We start from the raw sequence: 19,486 nt of genomic DNA, 5'->3' as shown, positions 1-19,486 counted from the left end.
GCTAACAAAGCTTCTCAGCAGAGACAAGTGATGCTCACGCTAAGCCAGGTTGTTCTCTTCCTTACACTGTGTGTGTCTCCACAAAACATTTTGCGCTCTGTGGTCTGTTAACTGGGATGCATCTCCTGTGGAATGAGGGGCTGAGCCTGAGTCAGCCAGAGATGCATCAGCAGGATGCCTTCATATCAATCCCCATCCTTTCTTGCATGGGACCCCTGCTAATCTCTTCCCTTTCCTGTGCCATGGGAGCCAAGAGCATAGCTGGCAGTATTGTTCCACCTGTGTAAGCACAACTTTTATGAGAGCCCCATGAAAGTATCTCATCTCTGTGTGTTTTATAAATACAATTACAAGCCAGAGTCCCCTGAGGACCTGCAGCCCAGATGGCATGGTTTAGTTATGAGAAAAGTCAGCAGCCAGCCCCGAGTGTCGCTAACCCCACATGCCACAGAGCAGCTCTTTGCCTGGGAGTTCCTTAACCCTTCGCTGCAGTCAGCATCCAACTCAAGCCCCGTATCCCTGTCAGGGCATCCTGTGTCCCAAGGATGCTGAGGATTATGTGAGTTTCTCTTAGGAGAAAGGAGAGGGCGCAGAACTTTGATTCTTACCATCACCTGGGGTGAAGTTGGATGCATTTAATGCATCTCATACCCTGAGATACGAGGCTTCTTCATTGCCTTTCTGTTTTGAGTGCATAAAATGCCATTCTCTGGGACTGACTAATCACTGTGTGCAAGGATACATCAACAGTCCCCATCCCAGGCCACACTGGATGGAGCTTTGAGCAACTTGGTCTAGCAGAAGATATCCCTGCCCGTGGGACATCGAGGTTGGAACTGGTTAAGTTTTAAGGTCCCTTCCAAACCAAACCATTCTATGATCGCTCCTAACACAACAGACACCATTTCCATTGACAGGAGTGTATTTACAGCTCTGGGCTCACTTTTGTACATCTTGTCCCAAACTTTTCTCTATGAGGAAGCACAAGGTGTTTCTCTCCCAGAGTTGACTGAGATTTTGACTCTGAAGATGGAATTGCCTCTGAAATATGGGACCTGTCTGAGGTGGGAGATCCCACTAGAGGAGCCTGCTGTTTTCCTCCCACTGTCAACTCCTTTTAGGAAGTTTTGGGAAAGGGCATTCAATACAATTCCAAGTGTGCTCTAATGCAGATTTATTCAAGAAGCTAAAATACGGGAGATACCAACATCCCATAGTGCTGTCAGCTGTTTTGTATGCCCAGGTTATTGTTAATACCTCCAGGACGTCATGTATTTACTGTGTTCCAGTAGGAAGCATGACCAAATGCAGGTAAAATCACCCCTGCGGTCTCCACTGAGAATCCCATTTACTGACTCTTGAGCTGACCTGCACTTCCCATCCAAAGGGCAGGCTCCTTCATCTCCGGAACACCAGGGCAATGGGGCAGTGGACAAAAGGCCAGGCACTAAATGGCACCAGTTGCAACCACCCTGGTTCAATGAAACCTCACAGAGATGAGAACTCCCAGCACGGGTGGGTTATGAAATGTTGTGTTATCCACTCATCTGTGAGATGTGCATCCCTTCTCACATGGAATTTAGCTCCCTTGGTGCCCTTAACGGGAAGACGGATACTCACGGACGATGCACTGGTTCCCTCCAGGCAGCGTTTTCCAGCCGGGGCAGCAGTAGGAATGGAACCTCGAGCCACAGACATTGGGTCTGAAAATGAAAAACAATCCTTGTTTTCCTCTGTTTCTGTGCAGTGCATTGGATGGATCCAGCATGGATCATCATGGATCATCGCTGTGGGAGAGCGGTGAAACAGCTTCTGATGGGACAGTTCTCTGCCAAACCCCATTCCCTCGCTGTGAGCTTGAGCAAGACACATTTCATTCCCACCAAAGGAACCACCATACGTTATGTCAGGAACTGACTTCTGAGCTCCCTCTGCAGAATGCTCTGGGGCTCTGAGCTTACAGTGACTCTCTCAGGGCTATATGTAGGGTGAGGAGCTCAAGGAAAGCCAGGCCTACCCTGACATGAGGCTGCAGCATGGAACTGTAGCCGCAACGTTAAACATCATCAGTCTAAAACCGGTCCATATTCAGTCTGTCAATGACCTGAGCAACCTGGTCTAGTGGAAAATGTCCCTGCCTGTGGCAGGAGGTTGGAACTGGATGAGCTTTAAGATCCCTTCCAACCCAAACCATTCAATGAGTCCATAATCAGCTGGAGACCTGCATGTCTCTGTTGTAGGAGCTGTACCATTGGTCTGTTTTCCTGTCCTTGCCTTTGTTTCTGCCTGGAAATCTGAGTGGTGGGGAGGTTTTCCAGGTTTTCTTCCACCAAATGCCATTCTCAAGCTCCTGCAGTGAGCCAGGAGTGGGAAGGCAGAGGGTGCTGGGAGGGCTGTGCCCCTGCACACAACAACCAGTCTCAGCAGCGTCCTGTGGGGCTCAACTACCAGATTCCAGCCTCTCCCAGCATACAGGCTGGGAGATGGTAGTAGATCCCAAAACACCCTTAATCCATTACCCAGGCACAGACCAGTCTTCCACCTTCAGCATGACTGCAGTAGATGCATAGGGGATACACAGAAGACATGCAGCCAGGATGCAGCACCCATACAATACACATGCCGAAAGCATGGCAACCAAAGCAGAGATGCAGCAGACCCACACGGGATGCACAGCACATGTAGCATGAACACAGTCACACGGACAGGGCACAGCAGAAGTGCAGCTGTGCAGCAGACACAGCAGCTGTGCAGCAGATACACCAGGGATGTGGAAGAAGCAGAATGCTTTCCCATGGAAGCAGGAACTGGGCAGTGCTTGCATTAATGACAAAAACACTGAGCTGGACTGAGAGCAAACTCTGAGGAACCCTCTACTGAGCAATGAGTGATGTTCCCATGTAGAAGCCATCCCTACCCTTCACGGCTGATGGAGATCCCTGAGCAGCACAGACTGGGTGGGATGACTTCCTGTGCTGCTCTGCTTCCCAGTTCTGATGTCCCAGAGCGCACAGTGCCCTGTATAGAAACTGTGGCAACTCTTTTCCCATCTGACCTGCTTTTGCCCAGTGCCATGTGGCTTCCTTCACCAGTCTCACTAACACAGAACCAACAATAACTCAGTGCTATGGTTGGAGGTGGAGAGTGACTCTATATTTTGATCCTAAAACCACCTGTGTTTTCTAAGAGCCTGGGCATCTGCTGCTTTTCCTGCGCTTAGAAATCAAAAGGAGACCTTGAATGCAGAGCTGCTTCTGCTGGTATGGATTAGGGTTCCCTGCAGATAGGGGTTGCAGCTCCTGGTTGCATTAAGTTGGATAAAGCACAACCAATGCTGCCAGTGGTACTCAGGTGTAAATCTTTGGGTAGAGTGTCTGTGGTTGACATGAACTGGGAAGAGAAGTTGTCTGAGCAGAGAGATGCAGAGATCCTGTAAAGCCCAAATTCCATCCCTCAAGTTCCCAGCATGATGGATGGATGGATGGATTGATGGATGATCTTCTTTAGACACAGGACTCCCATTGCAGTGTGTAGGCAGCCCAGAGACCTCAGCCAGGCACCAAATGCAGTTTGACTTCCACCTGAAGCTGTCTGCTCACTCCTGCTTCCAACACGTGGATGTGAACAGCCATGCAAGGAAGGTACCATTAACCTTCATACACTGTTATATGGCCATGTTATCAGGCTTTTTTGTCAAAGTCCTTGAAGGAAGATATATCTTCATCAACCCCATAGACTACAACAGATGGAAGTGGAAGTTGAATGAAACTGATACTGAAGTGGGTATTTTGAACTGCGGTGGCAAGTACCACCTTTTCCTATGAGACAGGGAGCCAAGGATTTCATCAAGCTCTGTGCAGGGATGCTGGGAGAGGCCCTGGGCACCCTGCTACACAGTAAGCTAAAGCACCAGCTCACCATTGTTCCTCCAGAACTGAACCTTTACAAGCATATGCTAAAAATTAGCCGAGTTGCAAAACAAAACATGGGGAGAACCCATTTTGAATGGGTTGAAATTAATGGTGTCACAGAACTGACCTAGAGGGAGAATGAAATCAGATTCCAAAGCAATAACTCAGTGAGGAGAACACTGCTTTGTGAGGAAAAAACATAACATTTAACCAAATTGTGTCAAAATTGCTTTTGGAAATGAAGAGCAGTCATCTCAATCCTGGGAACAGCAAGCTGGAAGCCCACATTCCCATCAGCAAGAAGGTGTGGATAAAGGGCTCATCATTCAGTTGTTAAAAAGCAAACTGCAACCAGTTTGTGGTGAAGTGCTCCTCGGATACGGGAATGCCAAGGTTAGAGGAAAAATAATTCCAATTCCATAAACTTGCCCTGAACTGGGGTTATTGCTGATAATCAAAAGCCACAGACGTTTCAGAACCAGCAAGAAACTTCATACCAGGCCTAAACCGAAAACCAAGAGGGTTTTTCTGCTCCACTGGTTCTCAGCTTTGCCTCCTTGCCAGCCAGAATAGCAAGGGGGTCTCATCCAGACACGATGCAGTCCTGCAGAGACACAGTTGTACTGCTGAGATGCTGCTAGCGCCAGGGTGGCTTCCATTTCGGGTGTTAGAGCCATGGAGATAAGAGCAGCAGTGCTGGTGCAGCCCCATGGTTTGGCTGGTGCAAAAATAGACCTGCAAGACAAGGCAGATCTTCCCTTATCACCTTCTGTGCCATGTAGGAAAAGGCTGGAAGAGCTCAGCTGCTCAAGAGAACTATTTTCATGAGTGTGAATACAGCTCCAAGGGTGATGCTAAGAAAGGACAGAGGGAAAAGCAATGTTGGCCATAGCATCTTCTTTGTCCTCTTTAAATAAGTAGGATTCTAGAGATAAGCAGGGACAAAGTAAGCATGAATTTCAATTGATGGCACCAAATGCTGACTGCTGGCCGTGGCTCCATCTGAGAATGGGGAGATGCCAAGGAAAACAACCCACTGGAGCAGAGCAAAGCTGTGGCCATGTGATGTGAAAAGGCATGGCTATTAGCAAGAGCAGCCTTTCTCCCACATCCACAATGGGGTTGGAGGCATGAGCGAGGACTGGGAGGCAATCCATACCACAGGACTGCCTCAGGCTCAGGGTGCCAGCCCGCCTGTGGGGCCAGAACACAAGCAGCATCTGGCTGTTGCTGTTAGCAGCCTGGGAAAGACAGCCTGGAGCACTGAGCTGGTGCTCACTGCCTGAGCAAGCAGCCAAAAAGGACTCGGTCCTGCCAGTTATTATCAGATGCCCAGTGTGACCCCAGAAGAATTCATTGTTAAAGGTAGGAAAGGGCAGACAGCACAGAATGGGGAGTCCAGGCTGAGAACACTTTGCAGACACAGATGGAAGCCAAAAACTAAGTTGCAGGATCACAAAATCAGCCAGGTTGGAAAAGCCCTTTAAGCCCATCCAGTCCAACCATTCCCAGCAGTGCCAAGGCCACCCCTAACCCATGGCACTGAGGCTGTGTGAACCCTTGCAGGGCCGGTGCCTGCAGCCCTGCCCTGGGCAGCCTGTTCCAATGCCTGAGCACCCTCTGGGGCAGGAATTGTTCCTCAGCTCCATCTAAACCTGCCCTGGTGCAGCTTGAGGCCGGTTCCTCTTGTCCCATCCCTTGTTCCTTGGGACCAGAGCCCAGCCCCTCCTGGCTCCATCCTCCTCTCAGGCACTTGTAGGGAGCCATCAGGTCCCCCCCTGAGCCTTCTCCAGCCCTTCCCCATCACACTTGGGCTCCAGGCTCTGCTTCAGCGCCCTTCTCTGGCCCTATCTAGCACCTCAATGTCTCTCGTGTAGTGAGGAGCCCAGATTCAAGGTGCAGCCTCACCAGCACCAAGTCAAATCACCCTGAGCTCCCCATTCACCGACAGCTACACCCTCAACATCAGTGCATGCACACAGGCTTCTGCCCGCTCCTCCAGCCATGGGCAAAAGGATACCCAGCCAGGCTGAACTCTCCAACCCTTCAGAAAGCTCTGTTTTGAGTAATAACTGCAGTGTCCACCCAGCAAGACACAAAGCTAATGAACCCTTGTCTGCACGCAGTGTGTGCTTTCCAGACAGCAGGCTCAGCAGCCCAGGGTTTGCCTCCCCTGTCGTGAGTAATCAGTGCACCTCGGTTGTCACCGGCCGTCAAAACTGGTATTTTCATTCCTTAAATTAGAGGAAGAGAGATGGGGATGGAAACTGGTGCATTGCCAGGGCTGGGGTAATTCTCAGAGATGCACAGGGATTGCTCCCCTAGCTGGTCATGTTCTCCTTTATTGGCCTCATCCAGGGCAATGGAACACATTAATACAGGGGGCAAAAAAAACCCCACTATAATTCATTACTTTGGGCCAATTTCCTGTTCTTCTCATACTCGGCCAGTGACTGGGGGTACCCTGGCCTGGGATCCTGCTCTGCCTTGCTGCATGCTCAGTGGTCCAGCAAGTGTTCTCCCAGCTCATTGCTTTCTTTGTGTCTGCCTAGGTCTGGGTACCTGCTGCCGGTGCATGGGGACCCTTTCCCTTGTCTATCACAGATACTCAGTATTTCCCTTCTTGGTACAGCCTGAAACATCTTCCTGCTGGGTGAAAACAGGTCCTGAGTGCTGTGACTCTCCCTCCTGAGCACTGCTTTCCAGGATAGCCTCTGTTCAATGGGAAAAGGACTCTGAGCTAAGAGGGTCCATGGGCTCTAAGCCACAGTTCTCTGGACCAGTCTGAGTTTCTTGGTAGGGGCAGAGATGCCAACACCTGACATCTCCTCTCTGCTGCCTTGATGAGGACAAGTCAAAGTTACAGAATATGTACTCGTTGTATTCAAACTGCTTCTTTTCTGTAAGCAAAGACTCTGCTAAGGAAAGCACTTGCACCCGGTCCCAGATGTACATCGGGCAAGTGACCAAGCACAAATTCCTTTCTATTTAAGTGTTTCAAGCAAAACACTCACTTAAAAACTACCCTCCTGCCCTGCCACAGTACAGCTGTGCAGGGCTGGAGCCCCATGTTGTATGGAAGAGTGTGCAGCAACTTCCCCACCAGCACATGGGATCAGTGCCTGGTGGTTTCAGGATGAGAAGCACCTCAGATCAACCACCCCACCACAAACCTGATGGTCAAGAGACTTCATCCGTGATGCTGGGCCTCAAATAGGTGGGACAGATTCATCAGAGGAGAAATCCACAACAGCAGCAGAACACATCCTAGACTAGATTAGGAGAAGCATAGCCACCAGGTCCAGGGGAGTTATTCTCCCCTTTCACAACCTCCTAATGTTAGGAACCCATGAAGCTTTCTCAGCCTTCTCAGCCTTTCTTCTGTCCTCTCTTTGTGTTCTCTGGGTACCTTGAGAAACAGGAAAATCCCCCTTCTACTCTGCAAGCACATCCAGTTTGGGGTGCAGCGGTTCTGACAGCTTACATGGGGTGAATGGCAACCCCCTGGCACACTTATAGTCACCACCTCCCCTGTCCCTTACCTCATTTGCAGGTTTTTGTCTGTCCTCGGGCTTCAGCATTGAAATATTTATGGGGAAATCAAACCATCCAGGCACAGATTCAGCCAGTTCTCGATGCACTTCTACTTGTTCAGCTTTAGGAACAACATCAGCCCAAGCACTGCTCCAGAGTGCCCCGAGTCCTTCAGCTTTTGCTATAAATTCACTGAGTGACAATGGAGCTAACACCGGGATAGTGAGGATTCCTGGTTTGACACTGCAGAAAGGAGCTCTGGCTGCTGCTCACAGAGCAGCTATTTTAGGGAAGAGACATAGAAGTTTCTTTTTAGGTTACTTGTCCCCTCTCCCCAGTGCTCCTCTTACCATGAGATCCTGTGCAAAGAGTCAAATAAAATTAATGCCTGTACATACAGACACTGTATGAATATACACAGACCATGAACACAGCCACTGGCACAGGCTGCCCAAAGAAGTGGTGAATGTTCCATCCCTGGCAGTGTCAAAGGCCAGGCTGGACAGAGCCTTGGGTGCCATGGTTTAGTGTGTGGTGCCCCTGCCCATGGCAAGGGGTTGGAACGGGATGATCTTAAGGTCCTTTCCAACCCAAACCATTCTATCTATGATTTATCAGTTTTACAAGTCTAGGCCTGCACTACACACATGTCCATTGCTTACTCTCCCCCCAGGTCTGTATGTGTTCAAGCAATATACACAGTGTGATAAGTTACCTGCTCATGAGTAATTAAGTAGAGTAATTCCACTGGAGACGCCAGCTGTTCCTATCCTGTTCCCTATTTAATGTAAGGATGTTAACTCAGTCCTGCAAAGGAGGTGCTTAATTCCTCCCACTTGAAACATCACCCTTGTGTTCTGCAGAGCAGCCCAGCATCTGTTCAGCTTTCAGGAATGAGCTCAGATCCCAGTGATTTCAATTAGCTCTGGTTCTACGAGCTCGATTTTCAAGGTGCAGAGATGCCAACTTCCTGTTACCACCAGTAAAAGCCACAACCCTTAAGGCTGCCAACAGCTATTTTGCTGGGTAATATTGCAAACCCAAAAGTACTCAGAACTGAGCACATCCCAAAGCCGTTTGCTGAGCTAGGGATCACTTCCCTAAGACTCTCTGCAGTACCTGCAATACTCAGCTCAATCTGTGGCAACACAAACCTCTCTGATCTCACCAAAGCCCCGCATTTATGGTGTCTCTCACATTCCTGCTGGAGACCCTTTACATTCCCTGGCCTCTGGAGCACCCCTACCTCCATCCCCAGGGATAGAGGTGATGGGAACTGGTGCACAGCTCCCTCCTGGTTGCATCACTGAGCACTTCTCACCTCTGCTGCCCTGGTCTCTGCTTTACCCTAGACAGAGTAACTGGGACTCAGAAGACCTTGACATAGGATGCTCAAAGAAAGCTGAGCCCTTCAAGCATCTGGATTCAGCTGTTGATCCTCTCCTTAAGGAAACTAGGAAGAGGTGGAAGAGTCCACCACTGCCTGCTCCTCCTGCCAGAGCCTAGCAGGGGCTCTAGACAAGAGGGACTGGTTTAAGTGAACAGAGGCTATTTTTCCTTGGCTGTTTAACAGAAAAGGAAGCCTTGATTTAAGCAGTTACTTTCATCTCCAGGTTTTATGTTTTAGCAATTTTATACCAGAAAATGGAGGATCTGAAGCTAGAGAGTCATCCCATAGACACCTACTTCACCACTTTCTTTAGTTAACCAGGACAGTGCATGGTACCAAAATATATGCCTTTTAACTGAGCAATTATAGCTTCAAATGAAGCCACTCAGGTGCTTACTGGTTTCATTTCTGTATTATTAGAAAATGGGGAGAAATTAAATTATGCTTTCCAGATGGTTATTACATTTCTACTTCTAACACATATTAAACTCTCTTTGTCTTGAATTGAAACAGCATTAAATAGGCCTTTTTATTCTTTGATGGTGCTTCTCCCATCTCTGTGGCCAGGGTTGAATTTCCTACCATAAATCAGAGCAGAAAGCAGATTTTCCAGGAACTGGTTAACGCTTCCCTTTGGGAAGCAGCATTACCAACTCTCCCATCTTTTCCCCTCCCCCTTAAATTCTGAGATCAATCAAAACTGCAAGTACAATCCTTAAAGCTTCCAACAAAACCCATTCACTTCTCCACCAGATAACCCCTGGCCACGCCAAGGTCACCTTCATGTTTCCTGCCAAGAGCAAGAGAAACCAGCCTAGGCCAGAAGCCCGAGATCAACCCTTTCACAATCTAAATCAAAGCACAAGGAAAACATAGGAATAGGAGTCTTCAGTTCCTATCTGCTGCCTTCATTTTGTTGCTTCTATTTCAGCTCTAGCTTTATGAATAAAGGTTTACATGCCCGGAGTGGGTGGACCTGGAAGCAACCAAAGAGATAACTCAAGAGATGCTCAAGAGACAGCTGGATCACAGGGCTGGAAGCTCCAGGTGCACCTTTCCTGAATGATGTCCACTCAGTCTAAACTTGGCTTTAGCAAGCCTCAGAGCACAGAGACCCACATCCTGCCCAGGGCAGGAATGCGATGGGGCAAGGCAAGAAGGATCTGCTTCAGTTTAACCATGCTCTTCCTCATAGCTTCTAAGTGGAGATGCCCAAAGCTTCTCCCCTTGCAGATGGAGTCTTCAGAGCATGCATGAACATGCATATCACTGTCTTGTAAGAAAACCCAGTATTTAGGATGAAATAGAAGAGGGTATTTCAGTTGGAAGGGCCCTACAGTCATCACCTAATGACATGTGGGCAACCACAAGCAGCACGGTCCATTTCAGACCATTCTCTTAAGTACTGACGGGATGTTGTTACTCTTTGTCTACACATGGTTGCTGCTTCAGTTGTAGTTAGTGACATACCCCATAGATTTGCTTTTTTAAGCATTTAAATCACCATAGTTACTGGCTCTTTTTCACAAGCAACCCACACAGTCAGTCTGAGACTGTCTGGTAGCCTAAACCATAGCATTACGTTAAGCAATGGGACATTTTAGCTCCTACTGCCTCTTAGTAGCACCTTGGTTCTTACTCTAAACTGGATTTCACATTCAAGCAAGTTCCCTACAAGTTTGAGGTCAAGAAACCAATTTTTTTCTAAGGAATGAAAGCTGAACTTCCATATTTAAAGAACTTCACTTTGAGACGTTCAAGAAATCAGTACCTCTCACTAGACTCACAGCAGCAGCAGAGATTAACACTGCAGGAAGGATCTGCTGACTCCTCCTAGGGCTTTTTCCTTTCAACAGAGTCAACTAAAACACTACTCTTAAACTTGGCCGAGGCAAAATCAGGGCCTGAGTCATGAAACATCTGACATCGCTGGTTGTGCTTTGGGCACCAGCTCTTTTTAAAGGCACATGTTTCCAATAAACCTAAAGCAAGTGTGAAGAAGATTACAACTGCTGCTGGACACCCGTTTGTAATTCCTGCACCGAGATCCCTGTGGAACTGCAATGTCAGGGATGGACTGGGATTAAAACACTGCTGGGAGTCATCTGCTCCCTGTGCACATCTTGGAGTAAACTACTAAAGTGATGAAGCTCATCTCTATGTCCAACCTCCCCTTGACATTGAATAGCATGCTCCATCCCTGGCAGCGCTCAAGGCCAGGTTGGACACAGGGCCTTGGAGCAAGCTGCTCTAATGGAAGGGGTCCCTGCCTGTGGGAGGGGTTGGAGCTGGATGCACTTTAAGGTCCTTTCCAGTACAAACCATTCTATGAGCACCCCAGCATAAGCTCCAGTTTAGCTTGGTGCCATGTGGCCCAGAATCACAACCTATGGTTCTCCATCTCTACTGATCTACGCTGCCAAGCTAGGGTGGTGGGTGAAGAGCTCATTTACCTCCCAGCAACTCTTCTCTTGCTGTTGTGCAGTTGCCATGTGCTTTTGCTCTCCAGTCCCCAGTGTCAAGTTGGAAAATAAGGAGGTGTCAAAAACCTACAGGAGAGCAGCTTAGAAACTGCTCGTGTTCCCCATTCCCCACACTTAATTTAGACATCTCTGCCTTCTTGTGCAAGTCAGAGCAACGGAAGGGGTCGCGCCAATGCCTCCCCCAGCAGCCTCTCTTCATCCATCTTCTCAATTGCAGTGGCCATTTCATAATTAATGGGCCTGACATAATTAGTTGTGTTTAAAGTCAGGCTGTAGCTGAGCCTTTCTTCTTACTTGAAAGAACAGGCAGCCATGAACTTACAGGAAATCATTCTGCCAGCAAACAGCTCAGCTGGCTGCAGACTAATCATCTTTTCTTTCCCCTTTGTTAAACACATTCTTGCTCTTGGAAACTGTTCAGTAGTTCATTAAACTAATAATCCCATTCAAATCCTGCCTCATAAATGGATTTGTCAGTGCTGGGCCTTTCAGGAGACGGTCATTTTAAATTGCCTTTACTTTAATGGGTTTAAGGCTAGATTAAATCATGGCTTTGGCTGTGATTTATTGCTCCACCGTACTGTTATTTGTAAAAGCATTGTTTGAATAACAGCCTTGTTTATTTTGCATTTATTTCATATTTTTTCCCTTTAGGAAAGGAGACTGGGATGGGAACAGAGCCCCAAACAAATGGTTCCAGCAGAAATCCATACAATCTTTCCTCCTGCACTGCTGAAGCCTCATTTACCAGTAAGGCATCTACAGCTTCCTAGTGCACAGCCAGTTCCCTCTAGCAAGGAGACCCTGTGTGGGTCAGAGGTACCAGACAGCAGTTTCTCACTGCAAGCTTTATAACATAAAAAGGCCCATGTGATGCAGCTAAGCTTTGCTGTAGTTTAATTCCAGTTCTACTTAAATTCCTTCCATGCAACCCTTGAACTGAAGCTATTTGAGATGAACCTTTGGATTGAAATTAATCTCTCTAACAAGAGACGCTTGCAGAGAGCAAATGCCAAAGCAAATCCATGACATGATGTCTAACTATTCCAACAAAACCACAGATAAACACGTTTAGAGGTTCAGGTGGGTGTTTAGAGGTGTGGTATCGGAATAGATGAGTCCACGAATCACATAAACCACCTGCGTGCCTACACTGTAAAATAACACCAGATTTCTATAAGCAGCCCTACCTTCCTTCACATTCAAAGCTGCACCAAGAAAACTCACTGCCCATTCATTCTTTTGCTGCCTCACTGCTAGTCTGTGAATGAAGCAAACCTTCAATGCTGGCTCCCCTGATTCCCCCCAAAGTGTACCAAATGCTGTTAAATTCCACAGCAGCAAAGAATCCCGATGCCTTAAGGCAGCAAAACCCAGGTCAGAGGAGATGCTGATCCAAAACTGCAACTCTCCAGCACTGTTTCAAGCCAGAGCATCAGGACAAGGGACTGGTGCTGTGTGGGGAATCTGGGTCTGTGGCTCTGCAGGAGCTGGGTTGCACTGGCTGCCAGACCCATCTACAGCATTGTGGCTGGTGACATCTGTGGCTGCTTTCTACGCCAAGCAGAACATTACTTAGACCATCACTCTTCAATAGACTTCTCATCTCAAGTGGTGCTGTCTGCCCGTAAAACAGAGATTTGGGAGAGAGATTGCTGAAGGGCTGGAAATCCTGATGCAGAGACTGGAACACAAAGCCTAGGAGACTGTCAGGGCTGCTTGACACAGAGCATGGGAAGCCCCTGGGGCTGAAGCTGCAGCCACGCTGACTTCTGCCAGCTTCCACTGTGATTCCCTCCCTCGAATCCCTGCTCTCCTAAGGGCCAACAAACAATGGCTCTTCAGCTGCCCCACACTGGGGTTGCACAGATCTCCTCAAACAGACCCTGCGCTTACCCCAGTGGGGTTTTTGTTTCTTTTCCTACAGCAATTGCTTCAGAGGGCATGAGGGAAGCAGAAGAGAACATGAAGGAGGCAGCAGTGTGGTCCTCAGCTCTCTGCAGGGCACTGGGAGCCAGACACTTCAGGTCCTGCCTCAAACTCACTGTGTGGCCACTAAGAACTTACACAACCAATAACCTGGGATTGCTTTACTTCAATGCTGCTCCATGTCTGAGGCTTTAAAGGGTTTTCAGGAGTAATTTCTAACTTGGGAAACTGGGCTTCAGTTTTAAAATGCACTTGGGAATTGGAGCTTTAGAGTCACCAAGAGTCAAAAGGATTTCAGCAGTAAATCAGTGTTTGAGAACAGGATTTGGTCAGCTAAGACACCGAGTGCTGTAAGACCACTGGACATCAGTGACCTCCCTCCTGGTCCCATAGGGAATGGAAAAAGTCATTTCCTTGCTCTGCCCTTCTTTTCTTTTCACAGGGCTGTCTGAGACACCATTACCCATGCACACAACTCCTTCCAGTGCTTTCTAACCCCACTACGAGCACAGTCATCAATCACACACAGCCCCAGGCGGCCAGGCTGAGCAAGAATCTCTGCATCTGGTACATTGCCATCCCATCCTTTCCAAGGAATAGCCTCATCCCACAGCCATAAAGGTTTGGGAGGTTTCACCTGATGGACTCAAAGAGAGGAACATGACACAAGCACTTACACACAGCTCACACCGGGGGAGGCACAGGGTGTCCCCACCCTGCGAGGGAGCTCTCGGTAGCCGGTTTTGAGAGGCGCAAACCCACAGGACCCCCTTGTCCACGGCTCCCGATTGCAGCGCAGCAGGAGGCAATGGACACCCACGTTTGGGTTGCAGGAGCAGATGCTGCCAGCCCTGCCCCGGCAGCTCAGTGTCCAGGCTCTGTGCTCTGTGCTCCGGCTCCAGCCCAAGCCCAGCACATTGGGGCTGTCTGGGCTCAGAGCACCGCGCTCCAGCCGGTCAAGAAGCAGAAGCATTCCCAGCAAGCGCCGGAGCAGTCTGGCAGGGGCCAGGCTTCGCGCGTGTCTCACGTTCTGCTCCCATTCTGCCCACTGACACAGGAACTTTCCAAGAACCACAGCCAGGCGGACTTAAAATAACCCAGAACCAGCGCTGGGGCCAGGAACCATCTTGAGAGCCTGCACACAGCGCTCAGCTCCAGCACGAGCCTTTCACTTGAGCCCTGTCTGCCTCCTCAAGGGGAAAACGCTGCTCCTGGGTCCAGCTCTGGCACCAGTTTGCCTGCAGGTGAGTCCGCAGCCACAGCCATGCTGGGCATCACGGGCCTGAGTGCGAGACCTTCCCATTTCAACAACCATGAGAAAGCACTTATCAGAGGTAATAACCTCTCACTCCAGCCCGGAGCACTGACTGGAGCAGAGAGCAGAGGGCAACTCCAGGGTCAAAGCCTGGGTTGACAGAATGCCCCCCAGCAATGGTGGAAAGCCCAGCCACAGCCACCACTGCCCCAGACAGGCAGGTTGTGGATGGTTCTCCATAGCCAGACCCTCACTTGAGCCCTGAGGTGCTGTGATCCCCAAAACAAAGCAGCAGAGCTCAGCACCCAGCTCTGCTCATATGGGAGTCAGCTTGCTTGTCCCCTGTGGCATGAGCTCTCCTCCTACCATAGGCCTGCAGAGCAGACTCCTTCCTGAGCTCAAGGAAAGCCAATTCTGTACACGTCTCCAGATTCTGCTTTGTAAAATAGAGAAGAACATTAAACTTACCCTCGTAAAGTGTCTTGGCCTCTTCTTCGCACTCTGTTTGCTGGCTGTCTTTCCTCATAGCCTGCAAATCTGTCTGTCTGCAAGTCCCCTTCATATTGACCCTGGGCTTGTTCCACATACAGAACTGCTGTACATCCCAGCATGAACCTGGCCAGCCATAATACCCCCATGATGGCACAGATTCCTCGATTCCCCCGGCCGCCCCGAATGCTTGTTCCAGCTGGAGGGTCCCTGCTGCCTTGGTAGAGGATGGGTTTTGGCAGCAGCCCCCAGGTGCCAAGGTGCCGTCCTGCTGCTCCCTTTCTAGAAGCAAAAACAGAGGAAAGAGAAAGACACGAGAGCTCTTAAGGGCCTTCATAGCCTCAAAATGATCAATCACCCCCAGCAGCCTCCCCCCAGAGTTAATACAGTGGGACCACGCAGTCCCCATCAAGTCTGGCTCCTTGTACCTGCAGCCAACACATTCACACCAATCTCTATCACAGCATTACTAAACCTTTCTTTCCCAAAGAGGAAACCCAGAGAAGATCTCCAAGTCTCATGGTTCTGCCCTTGCATCTATTCTCCTGCCTTTCTGATGGAGGAATGAAGAGTGCCAAAAGCACATCCATCCTTTGCCTGCCCATGGTGGTGGGTTATAGCACTGACCTCAGCATAGTGCCTTGGTTCAGAGGAGCAACAGCTATGAAGAAGCAAGAGGACTTCGAGAAAGAGCAGATCCTATTTATGGACCACCTTCCCTGGTCCCAGAGCTCTCTTTTACTGCATTGTACTCCAGACAGGCCATGGCATGGAGATCAGTCACTGGAATACCTGGTAACTGTGGCTGGCTGAGGGGAGGGATCTGCTTGCAAAGGGACATGTACACCAGGGAGGTGAAAGGATCATCATGGGCTGCAGCGGATGGGAGAGCATGAGCTGGGGCCAGCACATGAAGACACTGCACTGAGCTAAGCTTGGTTTCCATGAGGATGAAGGGACAGAGGAGGGTTGGGCATACTGGAGGGATGCAGAGCTGCTCAGCTGGGACAGGCACGAGAGGCCATGAGGAGGAGGAGGATGCAGGCTTCAAAGCCTCTGTGGAGGGGATGGGGTAGAGCAATAGGGGCAGGAAGGAAACTCCCAACACCTCTGGCTGCGCACACACCTTGGGGCAAGCACAGCATGGTCGAGATGGCCATGGCTGGGCAGGGACCAGACCCAGAGCTTGGCCTTCAATCACTCCAGGGCACATCCTCAGCCCCCAGAGCCCCTCTGCCCTGAGGGGAGCAAGGCCCCTTCCTGGGGGGAAAGGCTTGAGCCCCGCTCCCCCGAGGGCAATGACATGGCTTGGGGGAGTCCATGGGGACAAGGAGCCCACAGTGGTCCCTTTAGTTCAGTCCTTACAGCAGCCATGAGAGGCTCCGAGGGGGAAAGGGAAACAGCCCTGGGAAGGGGCACAGACCCTGGCACAACACAGACCCCCCCCCAAGTTGTCACACTCCTTGTGGCAAGGCAATAGCTTCATGCTGCAGGGCTGTATGGGCAGGCTCAGGGTGGGAGCCCGGAGAGGCTGTAAGGAAGCTGGTTAAAAAGGCTCTGTAAAAGCGATTACAGAGGAATGCACCCCACAAACTGGTCCCCTTCTTCCCCAAACCTCCCAGCTCTGCCTGTGCAAACGGGGCTGGGGAGCCCTTCCCTCCATCCTGCCTCCTCCGCAGCAGGAAGCATCTCTCACCTCGAGCTCCCCAAGAGTTTGTTCCTTCAGGGAGGAATCCTCACGGGTCCCCCCCCACACACAGAGTGGAAAAGCATCTGGTGCTCCTGTGGAGGCTCCGAGCCCGCTCCGGCGGGGAGGGACAGGGCCCCCGAGCCTCCCCTAACTGTCCCCCTTGCTTTCCCACTGCAGCGCTTTCCCGTTCCAGCCCGGCCCCACAGCAGGCAACAGGGAAAAAAAACCAGCCCAGAAAAGGCAGAAAATGCGCCCGAAACAGACAAAATAAATAAAGCAATTGTACGAATAGGAAAGATTTTAGAAGGAAACCCTCATTGCTCCGGGGGAATCGCGCTGCTCTCGAGGGCAGGCGTTTTTCAGGGTCTAAGGTTTCAATGAGAGAGAGTGGGAAGGGAAAAGGCAGGGCTGGGAGCAAAGGCACAGACAAAGAAACTGCCCTTCCTGCAGCCCTAAGAGCTCTGCTTGCTTCGCTACACGCGCCTGTCTGCTGAAGGCTGGGGTAGGAATATCCCCAGTGAGACAAAAGGGAGAGGTTCCCTCCGCTCCCGAGGTAGGGAACAGATGGGAAAAGGAGGTCATAAAAAGCAGCACAAAGTTGTGCGCTTCAGGACAGTCCCAGCCTTTGTGCTGAGGTTTCAACTGCAGAGAGTCCAGGCGCATCCATTTCCTCCCGGAGCAACGAGAAGCATGACAAATGATCGATATACACAGGCACGTACCCCGAGCGCGTTCACACAAGGCTTGCTAAGAGAGTATGGAAAAGCCATTTACACCATCAGAAGACAGCTTAAAAAAGAAGGCTCGGAAATGATTTTCAGCTCTGAGAAGTTCCCTCAAACACCCCCTGTAAGAAATAGCAAAGAGAATCAACCACTGCATCGGAGTTGAAACTGAGCTTGGAGGGAACCAGGAGAGAAGTTTCCAACCCATGCTTTTGAGTGTGCAAATGAACCCAATCCATTAAAATAACAATGTGCAAACCACAGTTAACACGCAATTAGGCAGACAAACAAATCAGGCAGATAAAGAGAAAGAAATCAGCTCTTAGCTATGCAGCTCCGGATTTAAGTCTGTTTAAATACCTTTACGTCCTGGAACTGGTGATGTGCCCAGAGCTCCTTTGTTTAGTGGAGATGTGGGCAGAAAAGAAGGGACTAAAACCCTCACTCTTGAAGGAGAGAAGAAAAGGTACAGCCTCATCCAAATTGGACAGGGGGAGGGCCTTGCGCCGGGGAAAGGGGTGCAGGAGGAGTGGGAGTAGCAGAGGACAACCCTACCGCATTCTTCAGCCAAAAGTCTTTCACTTCAAGGAGGGGCTGGGGGAGAGGTTGGGTTTAGCAGGAGCCGTCTGAATGCAGACGTGATTATCACCTAAGCATTCCTCCTCTGGGCCGCTTCATTAGGGAGCGCTGGCAGTTGCAGCTTGTCCCAAATTTCGGCTGGAGCTGCAGGAGGCAGGAGGGCATTAGTAACAGTGACTTCACATCAAAAGGGTTGGGGGAAAATAATTCATTTCCAATTTGGGACTTACATTCTTCTTCTTTCCTCCCCCCTCCTTTTTTTTTAGTGGTATGTTAAAAGTAGGGGAAAAAAAAAACCAACTGATTTCAAGTAAAAGGCACTTTTCTTGCTGATTATTTTCCTATAATTAGTACAACTATAATGAAACAATGAAGGAAAGATGGAGTGGAAGGATAAGTGACCCAGCTCAAGACCTTCACACTCAAAGGATACCTCGGCTCCAAAGGACAAAATCTCTGCAGTTAAAAAACACTTCCTCCCAATAACTACATTTAAAGGAAAAAGGAAAAGTATTCGGTGATAAAAAGTCTGAACTTTGTATCCTTATAAAAATACTTTATAAAAGTATTTGGTGATATAAAGAAAGAACTTTGTCTGAATGGCAGCTCCCAGTCTCATTCCGCTCTTTTTCTCCATGCAAAAATATCCTCCCTCTGCCTCTTGCTTTCGGAATCGTTACTGATGGCTCTGCTTTAAATACTATATAATAAAACGCACATGGCCTCCTCCTCCCTGAGCTCCCTCTGCTCTGGGCCACTGCACACCCACAGCCTTGCCAGAAGGCTCCTAAAAGCCCAAATGCAGCAGCTTTTCAGGTCAAAGAGGCTCAGAGAGGTCTCTGCACCAAACGGAACCCAAACGGGCTGTGCACAGCCCACCCGGGGATCCCAGGATGCCTCCTGGTTATCCCACCATCTGGCTTGCAGCTCGGTTACCTCTTTACACCCAGCAGATGAGGGTTCAAATGCAGCTATCGGCTCAGTTCCCAGAGGTGCAGAAATTCCAGGGCTAGCCCCAAGCTGACGGGGATCCTGTCATCTCTTCTGCCCCTTTGAAATGTCCTCGCTGCCTTTCTTTGTTCTTTGGGCTCTTCCTCATCAACCCCCTACAAGCTTTATAGAAGTCAGAATGATGCTCAGCCTAATTAGCAGCAAACTTGTGGGGACTGACAGGGAAAAGGCAGAGCCCATTTGCACAGGCAGCCAATAATGGAGCATTGCAAGGAATGCAGCTCTGTCAACACATCTGCAGAGCTCCACAAGATACAAAAACCAGTTCCATGGCCTGATCCTGCAGTACCCATTTCAGTTCAAGTAAGTGTGGACTTTACCTGGTTGACAATGGCAGGACTGGGAGCAGAGGAGCAGCAAGAGCACAACCACAAGCTCCCTTTTCCTCCCTCTCAAGGTGACAACTGCTGGGCCAAGCAGTTGGCATTGCAGTCCAGTCTAGCTTAATCCTTGCTAACACCTACACTGTGATCATCACGTTTATGTGGGC

At 49.6% G+C, this 19,486-nt stretch overlaps 1 protein-coding gene across 1 annotated transcript in view; it reads right to left on the bottom strand.

Moving 5' to 3' along the window:
- LOC133213610 (fibrillin-2-like) overlaps window positions 1–19,048 on the bottom strand; it is a 93,398-nt gene extending 74,350 nt beyond the window's left edge. The window contains exons 1-3 of the mRNA XM_061355944.1: window positions 18,922–19,048; window positions 14,971–15,273; window positions 1,621–1,703 (exon numbers count right to left, since the gene is read on the bottom strand). Of these exons, the coding sequence (XP_061211928.1) occupies window positions 1,621–1,703; window positions 14,971–15,140 (253 nt within the window). The 5' untranslated portion in view covers window positions 15,141–15,273; window positions 18,922–19,048. The remainder of the gene's footprint in view (window positions 1–1,620; window positions 1,704–14,970; window positions 15,274–18,921) is intronic.
- Between the last annotated feature and the right edge of the window lie 438 nt (window positions 19,049–19,486).

The sequence above is a fragment of the Neopsephotus bourkii genome, unplaced genomic scaffold, assembly GCF_033783945.1.
Source record: "Neopsephotus bourkii isolate Nb327-2 ecotype Australia unplaced genomic scaffold, CSIRO-AGI_Nbou_v1 NB_838, whole genome shotgun sequence".
In the NCBI taxonomy this organism is placed as follows: domain Eukaryota; kingdom Metazoa; phylum Chordata; class Aves; order Psittaciformes; family Psittacidae; genus Neopsephotus; species Neopsephotus bourkii.
The sequence above is the reverse complement of the archived record's forward strand: the minus strand, read 5'-3'. Positions and strand labels throughout refer to the sequence as shown.